General features: G+C 38.8%; 1 protein-coding gene across 3 annotated transcripts in view; it reads left to right on the top strand.

The window, feature by feature from the left end:
• LOC148414758 (fibroblast growth factor 12) overlaps positions 1 to 20,318 on the top strand; it is a 38,753-nt gene that overhangs the window by 15,993 nt on the left and 2,442 nt on the right. For all 3 annotated transcript variants that reach the window (XM_088429825.1, XM_088429824.1, XM_088429823.1), the window contains 2 exons: positions 27 to 137; positions 6,335 to 6,438. In XM_088429825.1, coding sequence (XP_088285951.1) covers positions 27 to 137; positions 6,335 to 6,438 — 215 coding nt within the window. The remainder of the gene's footprint in view (positions 1 to 26; positions 138 to 6,334; positions 6,439 to 20,318) is intronic.

The following is a 20,318-nucleotide window of genomic DNA, read 5'->3' as shown; positions in this document are numbered from 1 at the left end:
TTTGTGTGTGTGCACGCGCGTTGCAGAGCCACAGCTGAAAGGCATCGTGACACGACTGTTCAGCCAGCAGGGCTTCTACCTGCAGATGAAGCCCGACGGAACCATTGATGGCAGCAAGGACGAGAACAGCGACAACAGTGAGTGACGCCTTTGCACATCGTTTGTTTGCAGATCTACCAGCAAAATATGTTGACGAAAAAAGTATTCACTCATCTGTGGCCAAAATATGCCTCGGGGGCCATTTGTGGACCTCAGTCCATTTTTAAGTGGTTTAAGGTTTGTTTTATACGCTGTAGAGTTTTTCCTAATATGCATCACTACAAATCAACTATATTTATTTTTAGTAGCAAAATGACGCCCTGACATGACACCCTTCAGCTTTAAATTACAGTTAGAAAAATATTAAATGTAGCCCTTTCATCCTAAGATTTTTAGGTTTAATGTCCTGACCTAGCCGAAACCTCCTATGTCCAAATTGGGTCAATTACATGTTTTTTTTTTTTCCAAGTCAAGTCAAATAAATGTATTTAGATTCCAGTTATTCTGCTCTTAATTTCAAAAGGACAATAAAATGCTCCTGATCGTAGACAACAAGGTTTTGCAAAAGAGTCACACAATTTATCAATAAGTTACTTAATGTTGCGATTAATTTGGGCATAATTTGAAAAGAAACAAGCAAACAAAAAATGTTCCCAAACTAAAAAAAAAACAAAAAAAAACTGCTTTGCAAATGAGTCACTCCCACACAATTTAGCAGCATTACATAATGTTGCATTTAATTTGCTCTTAATTTGAAAAGAAAACTGAATTCTATGACAGGAACATTTCAAGAGCATTAAAATAGATTTGGTATTAGCGGCCCAGTCCTTCCGAAATGCTTCAATTATTCAGTAACTATTTTAAACAAACAAAGCACCTAACCTGAATGCTAATTATCATATTGTCGATTTTCAAAATGACAGATGAATCCAATTAATTTGATTTATTGGCCAGCCCAAGCTGAAAGCTCCTTTGTCCAGTATAGTTCAATTTCACATTTTTGTGACAATTTTTGTCTCTCAGGATAAGGAGGATAAGGGGAAACCATACGTCAGTGTCGAACGGTCTCCTAGTCTGGAGCGGAGCCAGACGGGAAACCAATGCTAATCTTTCTTGTCTGAAAATATCTTGCCAAAACTTGTGCACCCCGGCATCCTTCTGCTGGACAGAACAAGCTCTCTCTTTCATGCTTTCGATGTTTTATGAGGATAACCCCTCAGTCAGAACCACTTGTACATTAATGTCGGGGCAGGGTGTCGGGCCAGAGAAGGATTACCGAGCTAAGTGAAAAACATTCTTAAAGATGGCGCGTCCTCTGTGCACTTTCAAAGGCTTTCCGTTGTATTGTGTATCTTTTTGTAGGTTGCGTTGAGGGTTTCCCCGCTCGGAGGTAATCCTCTTGTTAAGCAGCGATGTCAGCCCAGGGATGAAGGGCCGCGGTAAATAATTCAGCCGCATGAAACTAAAAATACCACCGTCTCCGTTTGTACCCAATAAATAATTCTCCGTATGTGGTGCCGCAAGCGCCGACAGTTTGAAGGTAGATAGAAAATGGGATGAAGGGGAAAGGAGTGCTGGAGCAGCACAAAGACTTTTGGATTCAGATCTGGCACGGATGTATTGATTGAGAGGCGGCCATATTTGAATAATGGATTAGCCCTCTAGCCCTGAACTGCAGACAGAAAGTGTAATTTAGTTTCAGAGGTGAGCATTTTACATTTTTATGCTGGTCTGTTAGGCGTCAGTCGACGGTGCCCCGCCCTTGCTTCCGTCATTTTTTTCAAGCGGAAAATTGCAATCGTCAGTCTGTCGCTCGGTCGCTCACTCCTGACATTATCATTCAAAAATTAAACCTCAATCATTCTACTACAAAATAGAAATAATGAATCCTCTGAAGACTGTTAAGTACTACTCTCTACAGCTCGGTCGTAACCCAGAGCGGTTATTAATTTGATCGCCATTCTTTGATCGTCTTCAGTGATTACTAGCAAACAGCAAAAGATATTTCTTATTGCTTATGACACTTTCACAGTACATCTGTGCCAACCGTTCAAAGGTGACAAATGGACTCAAACAAAGGTTTTGCATCACTTGAGCTGCCGAGTACTAATTCGGAACTGTTTTGCAACTCATGCAGTTCAATTTGATGGAGATTTGGTGGGATGTGTGACCTTGGCATTCATTTTGATAGACATAGCAAAGTACTGCATAGTTGAACACAAATGGTGAAGCAACACATGTATGGTAGACCCGCAGTTCACAAATGGAGAGGTAAAAGTTCACTTTCTGCAGGTATCAACAAATCTAATTTAATGCTTTTCAATTGCATGACAAGAACATTTCATTTTTATTTTAAAAATTGGAGCAAACTAATTGGAACATTAAGTAACTTGTGTGTCTGTGACACCTTTGCAAAACTTTGTTACATTTTTCTTAACGTTTTGGGACATTTCAGGTTTATTTTCAAATTAAGAGCAAATTAATTGGAGCATTAATTTACGGCTCAATTGTATGATAGTGACTCTTTTTCCAAACTTTGTTGTCTGTTCTTTTAAGTTTTGGAACAGTTCATGTTCTTTTCAAATTAAGAGCAAGTTAATTGGGACATTAAGTAACTTGTTGCTAAATTGTGTGATATTATCTCCTTTTCAAATTTTTTTTTTTTTTTTTAAGTTTTGCAACCATTTTTTTCTTTTCAAATGAAGAGCAAGTTTATTGTGACCTTAAGTAAGTTATTGCTAAATTGTGTGATAGTGCCTCCTTGCGAAACTTTAATGTTTTTTTTCTTTGATTTTCATAATGGATGTGCATTGTCATTAGTAAAGCAAATTTCAGGCAGAAGAGCCAGAAATAAAACGGATGATGTTGCATCAGCTGTCTGAGTTGCTGAATAGCGTACGCTTAGTGATTTTGTTAAAAAAAAAAGTAGTTCCAAAGTTTAATAAATCAGACATGGATGGCTGTTAAGATTTTCTTTTTGGCCTTGCAAAAATGCCTTGTGCTGGTTCAGGGGTACTTGGCTGAAAAAATATTTCACAGGGGCTATATCATTGAAAAAAAGGTTGAGAAGCACTGACCTAAGACTCCGTAGAACATTTATTTCAGGTCTTTGTAGAATATATGCGAACCCTGGGATTTTTGAGGGATTCTGTGCAGAAGAGCAAGAGACGCAGCCGGCCATATCCGAGTCACAAATGCAGCAGTGTTAGAAGGCTATAGGCGTTTCGCGCGACAGCAGACGGAGGCTAACCATGGGAAAAAAAAATGAAATCATTCAGACAATCAAAAGTTATGAATTGAGGCGGCAAACATTTCCTTCTGCCTTTGCAATATGTCTGTCTGAGGAGAATTCATTGCAACAGGTTTATTCAAACTATGGCCCGAGGGTGATTTGCGTGGTTGTTAAGATTTTTGTCCATTTTTAAGTGGACCGCAGCATATCCTAAAATAAAAGTGAGTAATGAATTTGACTTCTACTCTGTTGAGGGTTTGTAAATATGTAAAGATGCAAATCAACCATTGTGTTTTCTGGACTGTAAGGCGTACCGGATTATAAAACGCAACAACTAAATCGAACAGAAAGTCAGTTTTTATCACATGTAGGCCACATCGGAATATAAACTGCATTTATTCAGCAAAATGGTACATGGAAGTTTTTTGAAATGTGGTCATTTAAATTTTTAATTAATTTATTTTTTTATCGTGCCTTCAACACAGACTGAACAAGCCGGCATGTTTGGAAATAAGAGCAATACCAACATATTTTCAACACCAACACACATGGATTGTTGTGCACCAACACAACAGTAACATGCCTTATTGCATTTACTAGAGGAGAGTACCCCCTGGTGGCCAGTAACGACGTGGTTCCAACTCCAAATCAATACTTTGCTATTGTCATCTTCTGTCTCCCTTTATTTACCGGCAGATTGCCCCTTGGGGACTTTTAAAAAAACTGCAGATAAATCGCACTAGAGTCGACAAAGACACAGGTTTCAAGGGGGAAAAAGAATATATTTATAGGTTGAAATTTACAGGTAACTAGCTTATAACTAAACAACAATTCCTTGCATAATTCTGTAGAGACGAAAGATACTTTATGAGCTTATAACAGCTTGCACCTGTATTAGTTCTGAACGTAGAGATAGAATTCAGCTGCTGATTTAATATTCTTTACCGGTGACTACCCCAAATTTTTTACAAACCAATCTATTTGTCTTATAGAAAGTCATTTAACTAGCATTTTTTCAGGAAAAAAAACTAAACATCTGTAATATACAATGTAAACCGTATGCAAATATTCAAAGTCGACCTTGCGTACTTGGATTTTTGTAAATGTGTCCCACGGAGGAATACGTTTGGACACCTCTGCATTACAATAGAGTTGCCCGTGTGGCCCGGAGGCACACGGACAATCCGGAGCAGCCGTCGATATTTATTGAGCGCAATTCAATCTCCTCGGAGGACAGTCTTGTGTTAGCACGTCTGCCCTCGTCCCCGCCGGCTTTATCTGATGTTCGCCATCAGCGCTCTCCGGACAATGGCACGCCTTCGCGCGCCATCCGGGAGCAAAAGTCCGTGAAAGTCGTTGTCGTGCCCTCGCCATTTCAGATAGCATTCACTCTTGCGTATGCTAATGAACGGCCCAAGAAGGCAATTGCTTCCGATGTGACATTTCAGATAACCGCCCGACCTGGACGGTGAAAATTTCTAATAACCGCTTTTTTTTTTTTTTTTTTTAATCATCATTGCTGTGATCAACATCCTCAAGGAGGTCATCTTCGGGAGTGTCTTCCACGCTGATTTAAATTTTAAAATGGGCCGTCATCACGGGCGTCTCGCTGTGATTTACTAGTCGCGCTTGGATGATTAGAGCAGCTCTCACGGCGGCAATCAGCATTCGCCGATAACCGAATGCGATAACGCCTGCGAGGCGCCTCGCTTATGTTGCAGAGTCAGTCCAATCTGATCACAGCTCGCAAGTCCTTATTGTGATAAAACAAAATAACTGAATGCCCGAGTCAGTCTTTTTTTTTTGTATCCCTTTGTGCTGACGTATTTCTTGTGGATATTTTTTGTCTGGCAAATGCTGCGCTAAGATATTTTGTACTAGCTAGCGTGTTCTTTTGTGTCCACTGTTGTGTCCATGTTGTCTTGGTAGGACTGCAAAGAGAATTGCAACACATGAGACATCATTGCCAACGCGAGGATGTCCTTTACTTATCACACTAGGCCTCAGTCGGGTAGCTCTAATAAGTCAAAAGATATAGACCAAAAACAAATGTCCACAATAGTGGACACAAATGAATGGCTGGGGTCTGGGGAAGATATACCAGTCACATTGCGCAATTTAAAGACTTATTCAGCTATTTTCACCAGTTATAAGCTCATATAATCTTTACTTAATTAAAGTAATTTAAAATCAACAACAAAAAAGACCTTCTACTTTGCAGATTTCACTTATCGTATTTTCCGGACTATAAGGCGCACCGGTATATAAGCTGCAGCTGCAAATAATGAGCAAAAAATTGATTTTTGTCACAGATGAACCGCACTGGACTATAAACCGCGGGTAATAATTTCAGATCTTTACGCAAAAAGATGGTATATGAGTTTTATCATTTTTGTTTATTTATTTTTTTTGCAATAGAAAATGAACGGCTGGATGGATATCTGTTAAATAGCAGTTCAAAATCTAAATCAATACTTCAATAGCATCTTTTTTTGTCTCCCTTTGTTTGATAATTTATTTTAGTTAACATAATAACACATTCTACATAATTCATATACAATCACAAATACATAAATAAAATCACGTATACTGTGTACTGTATATAAAATGTACACATCACAAATTTACCCCAAATTCTAAATATTCTCTTATTAAATTTAGACATATATATATATATATATATATATATATATATATATATATATATATATATATATATATATATATATATATATTTATTTAATAATATACTGTTTTAACTCTTTTTGAGCTACACACATTTGCTTACTGGTGGCTAGCAAAAAAAACAAAAACAAAAAAAAACACACAGATAAGATGCACTGGACTATAAACTGCAGGGCTCAAAACATGAGGAAAAAGTTGCAGTTTATAGTCCGAAAAATACCATATTTATTTCTGATTTCACTTATTGCGAGTGCTCTCTGGAACATAAAGCTTGTCCACTTCACTGCTGTCAGAACGCTAACACAAAGAGAGATCCGACATAAGAGGGAAGTGAAAACTAAATTGTGCTCTTCTTTTTCTTTTGTGTCTGCTGCGCAGCCCTGTTTAATCTGATTCCCGTGGGTCTGAGAGTGGTGGCCATCCAGGGAGTGAAGAGCGGCTTCTACATCGGCATGAACGGCGAGGGCATGCTCTACAGCTCGGTACGACCCACACTTTGATATGTGTGTGTGTGTGTGTGTGTGTGTGTGTGTGTGTGTGCGTGGCTGTGTGTGTGCTTGTACGTCCTTACTTCTAAGGACGGCCGAATTTTTATTTTGCCAATGGTGAGGACCTTTCAGAGATGTGAGGACATTTTGGCCCGTTCTCACAAGTTCAGACCTCTTTGATTGTCAATAATTGTTTTTTGTTATTTTCTGTTGTGTTTTGTGGGGTTTTGGTTAGTGTTGGGGTTTTCTGTTTCTTTCGGTTCTGGGTTTTTGTTGGACTTTGCTTTGTCCTTTCACATTCTGGGTGGTTTGGTCTTTCGTTTATGTTAATGTTTCTGTTTCCCTTGTTTGTGTGATTGCGTCCACCTGTCCATGATAACCTGCTTCTCTTGTGTTGGCCAATCAGCTCATTTTTTTAATTGTGTATTGTCCAGGTGCTCCTTGTTGTCTCGTTAGGTTTGAGTGTCTTTAGTTTCCTGTTTCCTTTCAGTTCTTTTCAGGAGTTGTGTTAATGTGGCTGTCAGTTGGCTGTTATAATGAGTATTTTCTGTGACACTTTGAGTTTATAGTCCTTTTGCAGTTTATTTCTGAGGTTTTATTTTATGGTAATTTATATGCAGTTTTCTTAGGGTTAGGAAATGCATTTGTCAATGTCCCCACAAGTACAGGCATACAAACAGATGTGTGTATATGTTTGACCACCATGTAGGCATTCAGCGCACGTTTTATTCTATCCTCTTTGATGAATATCCCGCATTAGCACAAGAGCCCTTGTGATGTACTGTTATTGTGTTGTTGTGAAGCACTTATCCTCCCACTTTGTTGATCAAGCGGCATGGTGCATGTTTTACATTTAATTCGACATTGAGTTCAGGACTCATTGTTTCAAATAGCCGCCTCTCAATTTTTCGACTCACCATGAGTTGATCTGCAAGCGAACGTCCTGCTTGGTTGTCGTTACATTATACACAGTTTCCACCGAGAGTAATTCATAACTAGCAGAATATGCTTGAGTAGTCAATTTAGCTAATAGCTATTAGCGACAGAGGGGCGACATCCAAGAGCTGCATCCATTCTATGAAATACTTCTCATTAGGATTGAGTTGGAGCTCATCCCAATATTTAAAGACAATGTGTCGCAACACTTGTTGCGCTACTACAACCGCCATAAACATGTCAGAAAAACAAAAAATTTACATAATGTATTTTTGCCTAGTTCAAAAGAGGGATGTGCAGATCCCGATTATGTGATCGGAAATCAGGCCTGATTACAACATTTTCAGAGGATCAGAATCAAGCATGGAACATGAACCAAAAATCATTTAACCTGTAAGTGCCGAATCTCCACATCACCGGAATTGTTATTCCACCGGGTTCCAGAAATGAACATAGCGGGGGCGTAAATATCACGCGGATAGATTTCTTATGCGGCGTAAGATGCGAGAAGCGCGCGGGCGAGTGTGGGTAGCCGATCGCGGAAAAAGTCACGGATGTCAAATTTAATTTCGCTGCCTGTTACAGCAAGGATGAGAACGCGCCTCGGTAGCACACTGGAAGGTTTGACATGCAGAGGAAGTGAAAACGTGGCATACGCACATATACAGTAGAGACGGAGTACATCTCCTTGGTTAACATGCTTATATAACTTGCAGTCTCGTGGTGCCTAACCCAGTTGGAAATGACAGAAAATAAAAGGATGTGGGGCTTGCCTTACTCGCAGCCCATCTGGCTTTTTAATTCTTAATCCATCTGTTATGTTTGACTGGAAGGAACAGAAATAATGTCCCTGGGTCACTTTGACCCGTGGTGTATTTAGTCACCCAAATCTGTCAGAAATGTGTAAAATCTAACTCCAATATTTTGTTTTAACCAGAGATTGCTTTTTGTTTCTCAGCAACTGCAAAAAATATCCCAGGGTCAATTGACCCGTTGGTGGAAATATTTAGCCAAAAAGATCAAAATTTTTTTTTATTGTACACCTACTCAAAAAGGCAATACTGTGATTCCCCCCCCACCCCCCCCCCCCCCCCCACCCCCCACCCCCCAGAAACAGCAATCATATTCTTTGGTCTGTTCGAAGGAAAATAAACAATGTCCCTGGGTCACTTTGACCCGTAGTGTATTTAGTCACCCAAACTTGTCAGAAATGTGTAAAATCCTCATCCAATATTTTGTTTTAACCAGTGATTTATAATATTAACAACAGAACTTAACTTAACAACAGAAATAATATCCCAGGGTCAATTTGACCCGGAGGTGTAAAAAGTGGCAAAACACTTTTTTTTTTATGATAAACCAACTGAAAAAGTAATAAGGGCAATACTTAATTTATACCTGTGGTTTTGTTTCTTTAGAATACTAACATCCTGCGTCAATTTGAGCTGATGTGGTGTGTAGTTATCCAAAATATTTAGATGCGTTTTTGCTTGTAATCCTGCCAACTAAAAAATCTTGCGATTCCTTTTTTCCCCTCAGAAACAGCTCTAATATTATTGGGTCATTTTGACACGGATTTCCTTTCCCTAAAAAAGTGCCAAATAAATGAAAACTGCATACAAATGTTCTTTTAAATGAATGTTCATTCACATAAGCCAAGCAAAATTTGACCCACGACATAAAAGGGTTCTACTTATTATGTCGAAATGCTAAACTGTCTGAAGGACAAAGCAGCGTGTGTTTGGTTTCATGTAGTGATAAGGGAGCAATTTGACCAAAAAAGATAAAACGATTTCAGCTGGCGTCCATTTTGCTCTGGAGACGCAACGTCTGGCAAATTTGCATCATTTCCGATCCGGGCGGACTCACGAGCCCTTGCGGGTTCAGACAAGGACGGGCAATACGTGCACAAAACGTGACTCATCTGGCGAGACCGATTTCATTCATAACTAGAGAGTCATAAACAAGCTCGCGGTGATAACCTCCCACCGCCCGCCTATTTAATTAATGTTAAATAGCACCCGGGCCGTCGTGTGATTCATTGAAATGACGCCAAAATTAAGCGGGCCGTCTGACCCGAGCTTGCGTGCGCCCTTTCATGAAAGCGTCATTTGCGTCCGGCGGCGTCACAATTATTATGAATTACAAGACCAGCGCTGCCCTGGTGTCAAATGGCAGCGTTCAGTCTAACGGCCGTGATACTCCATTCATCCTGCTAATTAGGCCTTTTATGTGCCGGCAAATGCAATTTTGACCTTTCTGGCCATGCAGGGGAAATGTTTGTCGTGAAGGAGTGCATTTTTTTTCTTATATTCTGTCGTGACCACAAAGTGCATTTTAATTAAAAACATGAGCCAAATGCACTTTGGTCAGGTGGATGGGATGGGAAACATGGGAAATCAGCATGCATCAGTAGGCGGAATGCAAGAGCTGGCCGAGCGTAGATGGACTAAATTAGCATATGGATTGCAAAGTGCATATTCCTGCATTCAATTACTCAGCGGAACAGGCTGCATCCACAAGATAGTGTGAGAATTTAGAATGGTTTAAGCCACTTAAAAAAAACCTAATTTCATATATATATATATATATATATATATATATATATATATATATATATATATATATATATATATATATATATATATATATATATTCACTACTAACATACATATTAATCTGGAATGTAATCAACAGTAAATTGGCAGTTTATCCATTACAATAAACACCTGTACTTGCAGTTTTTCAAGAATTCATGACAATTTAACAAAATGTCTGCCAAGTGCAGTGTCAGTCAGTCTTAAATCAGACATCATGACTCAAAGTTCTAAATCAGATGCAAGTAAGTAGGTCATAAATCACAGTGCAAACAAATATGTAGCTTTATCACTTCTATTTTTTTTTAAATGAAACAATGACAGCCTCTGTGGCGAGGCTTACGCTAAAATAAAAGTAGCAAAAGAATGTTTGGTTTCAAGAGGAGTTAACTTACTACTCACCTTGACTTTCAATCTTTCAAAATTTCACTGCAACCTACCGAAATTTCTGGCAAGCGTAAGCATAAAGCACAAATCAGATATGAATCTGTCATAAATCTAATGTCAGACATCACTAAGTCAAAAATGAGTTCATGCAAATAAATTTGCAGCTTTATTAATTGACCTTCCCTGAAAAAATGAACTAAAAAAGAAATTAACTAAAGATAAGTAGAAAAATAAAATACTCATGTTTTCATGTCAATTTGAATTTGATTAAATGTCCAGCTTTAGAATTTAGTATGCACGATAAGAGAAACATTTGTGTTCAGACATTTATGACATGTCACATGGTGCAATGATAGCCATAAAATAAGCCCTTCACTTTTTACTTTCAATGCAACTTGCGTTTATTATTGTTTGCCCGTGCTGCTCTTTATCTGACAAGCTCTTCATCTCTGCGCTTGATTTATTGTCCTACTGTCGTCTCTCTCGCTAAAATCTCAAGCATACACAGCTTTCGCTCTCCTGGGAGGTCATTATTGAGGGATCTCCTCTCATTTTGGTCACGCTTCCCTCACTGCAGCTTTTCTGTCTTTGCGATGTGAGATTTGGGAAGGCATTTGGGTAGCTACTGGCTTTTTTCGCCACCGGTGTTCATCAGTTTAAGTGGTCGCTCTTGATTGGCTCTAGCCCTATTGAGGCTTTCGCTGATGAGGCTGTCGGTGAGCGGACTTGATAATGCTTGTGCGGAGTGTTTTAGTCCTGTTAGTGTGCGAGGGGCTGAGCAGCTACAACAAAGATTCCCATTTCCATTATCCATAAATTATTCTCAATATGACCTACTTTGCTACTGCCCAACACAGAAGCAAGAATCAGCACTCTTATCTATCTATCTATCTATCTATCTATCTATCTATCTATCTATCTATCTATCTATCTATCTATCTATCTATCTATCTATCTATCTATCTATCTATCTATCTATCTATCTATCTATCTATCTATCTATCTATCTATCTATCTATCTACTGTATCTCAATTAGTTAGCTAGTTGAACTAGCTAGCGAGTTAGTAGCCAGCAACACCTATACATGATACACAAGCTAGCTACTACATTTAAACAAGCTAGCTATCTTGTGAGCTAGTTAGTAGCTAGCAAAATCTATGCATCCATTTTTTTTATCAATCTGTCCATCCAAACTAGCTCGCTACTGCATCTTAACTAGTTAGCTAGTTGAACTAGCTAGCGAGTAAGTAGCTAGCAACCCCTACATCATACACAAGCTAGCTACTACATTTAAACCAGCTAGCTATCTTGTGAGCTAGTTAGTAGCTAGCAACATCTTTGCATCCATTTTTAATCTCTCTTCCTACCTACAGTATATCTAACTTCTATATTCTATCTATCTATCTCACAAAACAAAGTATGTCAGAAAGTACTTTGTAAATTCTTAGCTTTGTGATTAGAGTACAAAAAAGTAAAAAATCACAGACTATTGTATGGTCGCACATGGGCCAAGGACTTTGGCAATCATCTGGCAAAACAAAAAAAAACATTTAGTTTCACCACCTGAGTAACTTGTGGCATCTGTAGAGAACTAACTGCCTATTGCCAGCAAAATAATGGTGTTGCCCATATGTCTGTCATCCTCCATTAGAAAGGAAATAGTCTGCTAACTAACTAACAGATGGGCCAGCTAAGAACTATAATGCTCCATTAAATTTTCTTTGGGGGAAGTCTCTGTTCTCTAAAGATGAACGTTGAGTTCTACGTCGTTAACAGCATGTCAAAAAACTGCTTGAGATTGACCCAAGATTTTTGCAAGCCCGAGACCGGACTATCATCCATCTCCTTCCACCTTTCCATCTAGCTCGGGCTAACCATCCATCCATCTAGAGTAACTGCTCCTATTCTTTTTACTTAACTGGGGACTAAATTCACTGCTTCTTATTTATGTCACCGAAATAAATGACATGTCACGGTAAAACCTTCACAGAAGGTCCTGAAGGAGTGAGTCAAAGTTGTGCAAGGTTAGAGAGAGTGGTTGAGTTTTGTTCAAGGTAAAAAATAAAATAAAACAAAACAACCCGTTTTATGAAACACCGCTTTTAACGTTTTTATTTTTTTTTAATGTGGCTTTAGTGCTAAAGAAAATGATTGATTGAACCCCATTAATTTGTCATTAATCCTGGAATAATTATCAGGAATATATATATATATATATATATATATATATATATATATATATATATATATATATATATATACTTGTATGTAAAATGTAGGGAATAATTATGAGATAGATTTGTATGAATTTTGTGGAATGAATCCCTTAAAATAGGGGTTAGAAAATAGAATGCTACAAGACAATTGAAAACAATTTAAGTTGCACAGAATCTTTCACTCTTTATCCTTCATTTTTCTTTAATGGCAAACATTTTTTTTCATATATACGATATGAATAATTCACTTGTGCATCGATTGGATAACACATTTTTTCATTTATAGAGAACAAGGGGGTAGGACTAGATGTTTTGTACTTCTTCCTACTCTTAATGAACATATTGAACAAATTGTACTAAACCATTATGTTTTGATTATTTTCCTCTTATTTTGTTTATTTCGTGTTTGTATGTTCAATAAATAAATCAGCATGCTTTGTTTTCAAAATAGTGCTTCATTTGTTTATTACACAAAGCTACTGCTGAGATCGGCATAATTGATGGGAGATGCCCCAACAGCTATTTTTTTTTGTCTGTAGATACGGGCCTGGTATTTCACAAATACTATTTCCTTGGCATTCAGCACTAAAAAGAAGCATTTATATAAGGAGCCTCTTTTGCCATTTAGTGGTTTTCCCTTTGACCAGTGGGATATTAGTACACGTTTGTGATTTGGTTTCAGTCATTTATCATCACTGTCTCCTCTGGAAGGTTTTCAGCAAGGTCAACACACAAACACATTCTGATTTTTGGGGTGAGAGCAAGAGAAGGTAAACAGATTTAGGGAAAAAGTGGTGTGAGAGAAGAGACCAGTCTAGACCAGATCTGGCCTGATTTCTTGACGGAATATGAATGAACACCTTGGAAATTCCATGTCAGTCTTGGGATTTTCTTTAGTCTTTCAAGTACATTGATGGCTCCGGCCCAAATTCGAATGAAAGTCCTTCCAGAACCCCCTGCAGCCTCATACAAAGTCAAAGAACACCTGTCGCCAACACTGATTAGGATTCTGAACGCGTTCAACACAGTTCTGCTGGCAGCCCAGTTTCATATCCATTACATCTATCTCACTGTTGTTCTTTTTGCTTCATCTGCCAAATGACGTCACCGCTCGCCATCCGCAGGCATCTGACACACATATCGCTCAATAATCCAATCCCAAGTCATCTTCATTCTTTCTGGAAGCATGCTACCTGAAGAATTTAGTGGGATTTTAGCCATACATGTATTATTAGGACTAAAAAAAAAGATATTTTACTGAAATATTTGTTTATTTCGTGTTTAGTTAGAGGTTAGCTGTTTTGAGAAGGAATAAGATCATTTATAACACCTTTTGGTCAAACCGTCTTATAAATTCTACATTTGGGCACCAATTGAATGCAACCTCTTGGTGAAAACGCAAATTTTTCAGGGGAGCGAGAAAAGGAGGAAAACCAATAAGCAATTTCGAAAAGAGTGAAGCGGCGCTGCTTTATTTTGTACAAAATTCACTTTTGTGTAGTGAGAAATACAGAACCGAAGTAAACATTACACAGCAAAAGTTTGCTTTGCGTTTTTCATCCTACAGCCACCATAGTGAACGTCTTAAAGGGCCAGGCTCATTTTGTGTTCATTCCTGTTGCCATAGTCGGTAGACACAGGAGATTCTCTCTCACACGTAGACAAATTTGCAGCCCATAACAACAGGGAGGCAGGGGTCACAATGCATCGTTCATCATATTTTATTTTTTTTACATACCGCTTCAACACACACGCAACTTCTGTTGTCCCTCCATGCATGACGAGTTGCTTCTGCCGAAAATTTTGGGCCAAAATGCCTTTATCGAATGCCATGGCTCTGTGATGTAGAATCATGAGCAGTGGTTTAGTTTTAAGCTAAATTGCCTTTATTTGCAGCTGAACAAGGCCGAGTATTAACAGGCTGTTAGACTGCAGTTAGACTGAGCGTGGGAGTGTTATTGCAGTATATACATCGAGTAGCATTGACATAAAGTGTCGTAAACACTGTATCTACATTATTATCAATGTAACACAGTTAACATATGCCGTATATATATTTTTTTTAAAAAGTCACTAAGCACTGAAGCCACAAAAAGTGAAGCGCGAAGTGGTGAGGGAACACTGGTCTTCTACAGTAAAATTTTGAAATCGTAATAATCTTTGCTTTCAAACAAATGCAAAAAGTTGCAGTTCCCTTGGTCAGCAGAATATCTTATAAATTTAACTAAAAATGTGAATAAATATGTAGCTGTCTGTTGATAACAGTTTTAAATTGATTTATATCAGCCATCCAATTTCTAAAAAAGCCAAAGTTGATACCGGTCAAAATAGAGAATATTGCCAGTTATTTAGCCTGGCTGTTATTCTGTTCTTTTCCTAGTACGGTTATCCCCATTTGAGAAAAACTGGGGTACACGGTATATTTAGCATGTTGGATGGATAGAAAAAGAATACCGCCCTCACATGCATTTTCGCAATTAGTCATCTGTTAGTTCGCTCTGAAAGGTGGCAGCCCCACACTTGTTTTGTAACACTTAAACACTGTGCTTCATTATTATTATTCCTCTCAGACAAAGCAAGTCGGCCGGCGAACCATTTGGCACGCGTTTTAGTGTGCGGGCGTGTTGCACTCCTTTGAGGTGTTTATTCCTCTTCATTGTGCGCTTCACGCGAATCCATTAAGGAGATTTCATTAATCAAGAGAGACTGCGACCTGCGTTGCTCACCTCATTTTTCCCACTCAGTCATCTGCAAACAAGGCGCCTTGTCAGACTTCAGTCACTTACATTCTGCCCTTCTCCTTCCCAAGAGCTTTTTGCTTTACACGAAACACACTCCAAGCCAAGCTCATGGAGAGATGTCCTTGTGCTGGACTTGTTTGGAGGAAACGTTGTGGCGTGACTTGGATTTGTTGTGGCTTCTGACAAGTGATTTGGAGAGTCCCAAAACGTTTTACCTACCTACCTACCTACCTACCTACCTACCTACCTACCTACCTACCTACCTACCTACCTACCTATCGATCATCCCCCATTCTATCTGTACCATGTGCATCTCAAAATTCCATGCAATATTCAAGTAGAATCGAATAGACTAGAATAGAATAGAAAAGAATGCCTATATTGTCATTGTTCATTGTTATACAACGAAATTGAGAGCGCTACTCCGATAGGTGCAAATGAACTAATGTGAAGAATTAATGAATACATAAATATACATAAAAATAATTTCAACTTTTTAAGTCAGAGCAAGCAGTCAAACAGTAATGGAAAATGAGAAAAAAAAAACGCACACACACACACTCATATAAAACCACATACAGTGGTATATGCACACACGCGCATCAGAGAGGCAAAACGTGACTCGCTGAGCTCCAGCCCAGACAGTCTTGTGCAGTTTGATGAAACGTCCCATCCTGCCCTCCCTGCTGCTGACCCCCTCAGAGGTGTCCGTATGGCGCCGACCCCATGACCTCACCTTCCCAAAGTCCTTTACGGTGCTTGCCTTGCATGCTTGCGTCTTTTCGGAATGAAGGGACGGTGACTCAAGCTGTTGCTGAGCTGTGAAATGCTGTGTGAGCATTGGGCGCACACAAACACACACACAGACACGCACACGCTCTTTTGACAACATATGGCAGCCTTTATTCTTAATTAGTCCATACTTTGTAACACCAATGAGATGAATGCACACTGATAAACAATGCAATTAGCGAGTGAGCGATGTTTATCTCATAGCCAAAATGGAGATGGAGTTTTATTCCTTTCGGTGTATTTAATCAATGTGAGTGTTGTGTTCACAGTTTGTTGTACTGCCCTCAAGTGGCCAGAAACACAACTATGGCTTCATAATTCTAAAGTCAAAGCAGCGGAAAACTGTTAGTCCTTAACGCTGCCCCCCTAAATTTTTATCACTGCATAGCGCAATAGTTTAATACAGCAGTTTTCAAATTGGGGTATGTGAGGGCACTTCAAGGTGCATGTACAGATACCAGCTAATCTTTTGAATGCCATGACAGGAACATGGCATTTCTTTTCAAAATAAGGGCAAAATAATTGGAACATGGAGCCTGGATTAATAGTTTGCGACAGCAGTTCTCAAATGGAAGTACAAGTATCCCTGGGGGTAAGTGAGGGAACCTTAGGGTATATGTGCGGTTGTTCCAGAGTCTCCACAGATACCAGCAGATCTTTTTAACGCCATGACAGGAAGGTACCATTTCTTTTCCAAATGAGAGTAATTTAATTGGAGCATGGATCCTAGAGGTATAGTTTAATAAATCAATTCTCAAATGGGGGTACGAGAGGCCACTTTAGTGTGTACTATATGTATAATTTTACCAGTTTCTACAGATACCAACAAATCTTTTTAATGCCATGGCAGAAACATGACATTTATTTTCAAAATAAAAGCACAAATTAATGGGAACACTGACCCAATTGTTTAATACTGCAGCTCTCAAATGGGGGTAGGAGAGGGCACTTCAGGGTGCACTATATGTGCGATTTTACTAATTTCTACAGATACCAGCTAATCTTTTTAATGACATGACAGGAACTTAATGGGTTTTTTTCTTTTCAAAATAAGAGCAATTTAGTTGGAAAATGGGGGTACAAGAACCACTGGGGGTTAGTGAGGACAGTTTAACTTCAATTTTTCGGAGATTAAGTGTGAGATTAGAATATATAAATATGTCAGTTTTCATTTTTGTAGAGATAAGCCTGCTTTTTGTGAAAACGCATCACATTTACCATTTCTACTTAAATTCTTTCTGTGGCTATACACATAGCCACACACACAGCTTGCACACCCGTCAACACCATAAATGGTCACCTCCAGCGAGAATTGGATTTGGACAACTTTAAAAGGGCACGGAAACCTGCAGGAGATATTGCAAACACGCACACACACGCACACACACAAATCCTGCTTTAAAAATGAGATTAGGTTGTGTAGAATCCAGCTGTTCTGCATCGCTACAGCTATCTGCACAACTACAACTTGACTCATTTTCAAGGTGTCTGCTTCAGATAAAGAAAGTGTGTGTGTGTGGGGGGGTGTACATTTAAAAATGTACACATTTCTTAATCAAAATACCCCACACATAATTATGGCACACTTTAAGCCCTATTTTATCTATGCAAGTTAGTGACTGATTACTCCACCCTAATCATAATAAATTATTTTTAAATTAGCTGTAGAATGACGGAACAATGGGTGAGAAGTACAGAATAGCCCGCTCACAGACACCTTTTCCGAACTAGGCAGATAAGAAAAGATTTACGCGGTTGTTTCATTTCACACTTCATGGGTGGCCAGGCACTCCAGAGAGCCAACTATTTGTATACAAGCCATTAAAAAGTCGATTTTCCATAATACGTCCCCTATAAATTGAGACAGAGCTACATAAAACCAAAACCATCTGTTCCGCATCAACTACCTCCATTTGCACAAATACTGTATACAGTAACTTTGCTCATTTTCAAGGTGTCTGGTTGAGAGAAGAAAAAGCATTGGGGTGCATTTTAAAGGGCCCGTATCAGAGAAATTCAACTCTTTGCAACTTTAAACCATGTTACTCTGTTTATTCATCACCTTAACCCCCCCCCCCCCCCCACACACACACACACACACACACAGAATGGGCCAAGTGGACAGCAACCCTTCATTTATTAGTTACAGCAGTTTAAGATTTAGTGTTGAAAATATCCAAGTGGTGAAAATCTGTGTTAGGGGGCACACATTGTTATGAGTAGTGGCTTTTGCCCATGGGGATTGATTTGATAAGTGGAACGGGTGTTACCGTGTGTGCTTTCTTGACACGTCTTTTGCTTTGTTGGCAACTCCAGCTCATTTCAGTTTGAGTAAAATGCTTCTTTTTGTCCCCTTCTTTCACTCTGCCTCTGACTCCCGTTACTGATCACCATGACGTTTGCTTTTTTGTTGTTTTGTCGTGGGGCTCGGCTTTAGAGCGATGTCATGAAGAAAGTATGTCAGCTACACCGTGAGAGGCGGGGTTTCAGTGAACAAGACATTTCACTTCCTGGTTAAAAATTCGACCACAAATATATATATATATATATATTTGTGGTCGATGTGGTCGAATTTTTAACCAGGAAGTGAAAGTGTTACATTTTTAACCAGGAAGTGAAATGGCTTGTTATAAATCATGTCATAAATCATAAGAAATTGAATTCCCAATGCGCCAAATCTAAGATTGCATCATTTATTTACATACACTTAACTTCCTAAGTTAACTGTTTTAAGTTAACTTCCTGATTTCACATAGAGGCTCAAGTGCCTTCACATTTCCCCAGGATATATGTATTATATATGTTCTGCTCGTCTTATCACGGCCTCTGCAACTGTGTTTTTATTTATTTTTTTTATTGATCTCTCGACATCAGCCTACTGGTACACTGATTCTAGTCCTGCTCAAGTCAATGCCCGCCCACTCCTGAATCTCCGCTGTGGAACGATACAGCCAAGCTACTTTTGTGTCCCACTAATACCGGGACCGAGCAGCCGTTTGAGTAACACGATCAGTTTTAACGACGCCTTGGCGAAGGTTCAAACATGAAGAACTTCTCTTTCACCTTCTCCCGGGAGTTCTTGCCCCAGACTACTCCATCACCACGGCTTTCCCACGCCCTCAGAATGACTCTTATTCACTGCTCCCATCTCAACATTATCACCCTGACTTAACGTGGCTACAAAATACTCCAGTCCATTACAATCAACCACTTTCTGCTGTTTAAAAAAAAAAAAAAAAAAAAAAAAAGATATATAATTTGATCCAGACATTTTCTCTATTGTGTTCCATTAGAGTTGCAGGTGAGCTGAAGCACATCCCAACATGCTTTGGGCAGGAAATCATTGATACACTTAAGGATTTTTTTGAAGTGCAATACATGAATAAATACAAATATATTTACTTTAGGCGTGAAACAAGTTACTCAAATTTTTTTAAGTACATAGTTAAAAAAAAATAGTCTGCTTTAGAAAAACGTTTATTTAACGTGCATGGTCTGGAAGACTTGTTTAGCAAAGCAGGCTTACTCAAATGTGTGGTTTTAGCTAGCAAATCGCTATGTTGGGTTTTGATGTAACTATGTTTTTTGACTAAACCCATACATAAATGGATTTCATGTGAGCATCTTGAATGTCATGAAAAAAACAGAACACAATATTTTTAATGAAGAGCAAATTAATTGGAACATGAAACAACTCACTGCTCAATTGTGTTAGAGTAACTACTTTAGAAATAATTGAAACATATTTCACAGGGGGTATGATATTGAAAAAAAGTTTGTGGATCACTGATATAGATCATTTATTTTGCTCCTCCGTTCTGTCATGGCAGTAATGTAGAATACAGCCAATATCACCTCCGCTCCATCTTTCCTGCGACTCATTGACTTTCTCCTTGACGTGCTGCGTTGATAATGATGCGGCGTGATACATATCTTCCAGTGTTGCCCTATTAAGATCATCATTCTGTTTCAACTCCCAAGGACATGTGTGTTTGTGTTTGTAGTATAGCATGTGTGTGATGTGTTTACTGACCTTGGCAATATTCACATGCTCGTGGTGGGAACCCATTTTGAGCGCGCAAGCGAAACAGCAGCTTTTTCCACTTCAAATGAATTTCCTACTTTCATATTGGCTCTGTTCTAATTAATCTAGATCAGTGGCTGACGTACCCCCTGTGAATTTGTTTTCAGCCAAGGCCCCCCG

Source organism: Hippichthys cyanospilos, chromosome 12 (genome assembly GCF_059441005.1).
Source record: "Hippichthys cyanospilos isolate Australia breed blue-spotted pipefish chromosome 12, RoL_Hcya_1.0, whole genome shotgun sequence".
In the NCBI taxonomy this organism is placed as follows: domain Eukaryota; kingdom Metazoa; phylum Chordata; class Actinopteri; order Syngnathiformes; family Syngnathidae; genus Hippichthys; species Hippichthys cyanospilos.
This window is presented reverse-complemented; position numbering and strand designations above follow the sequence as displayed.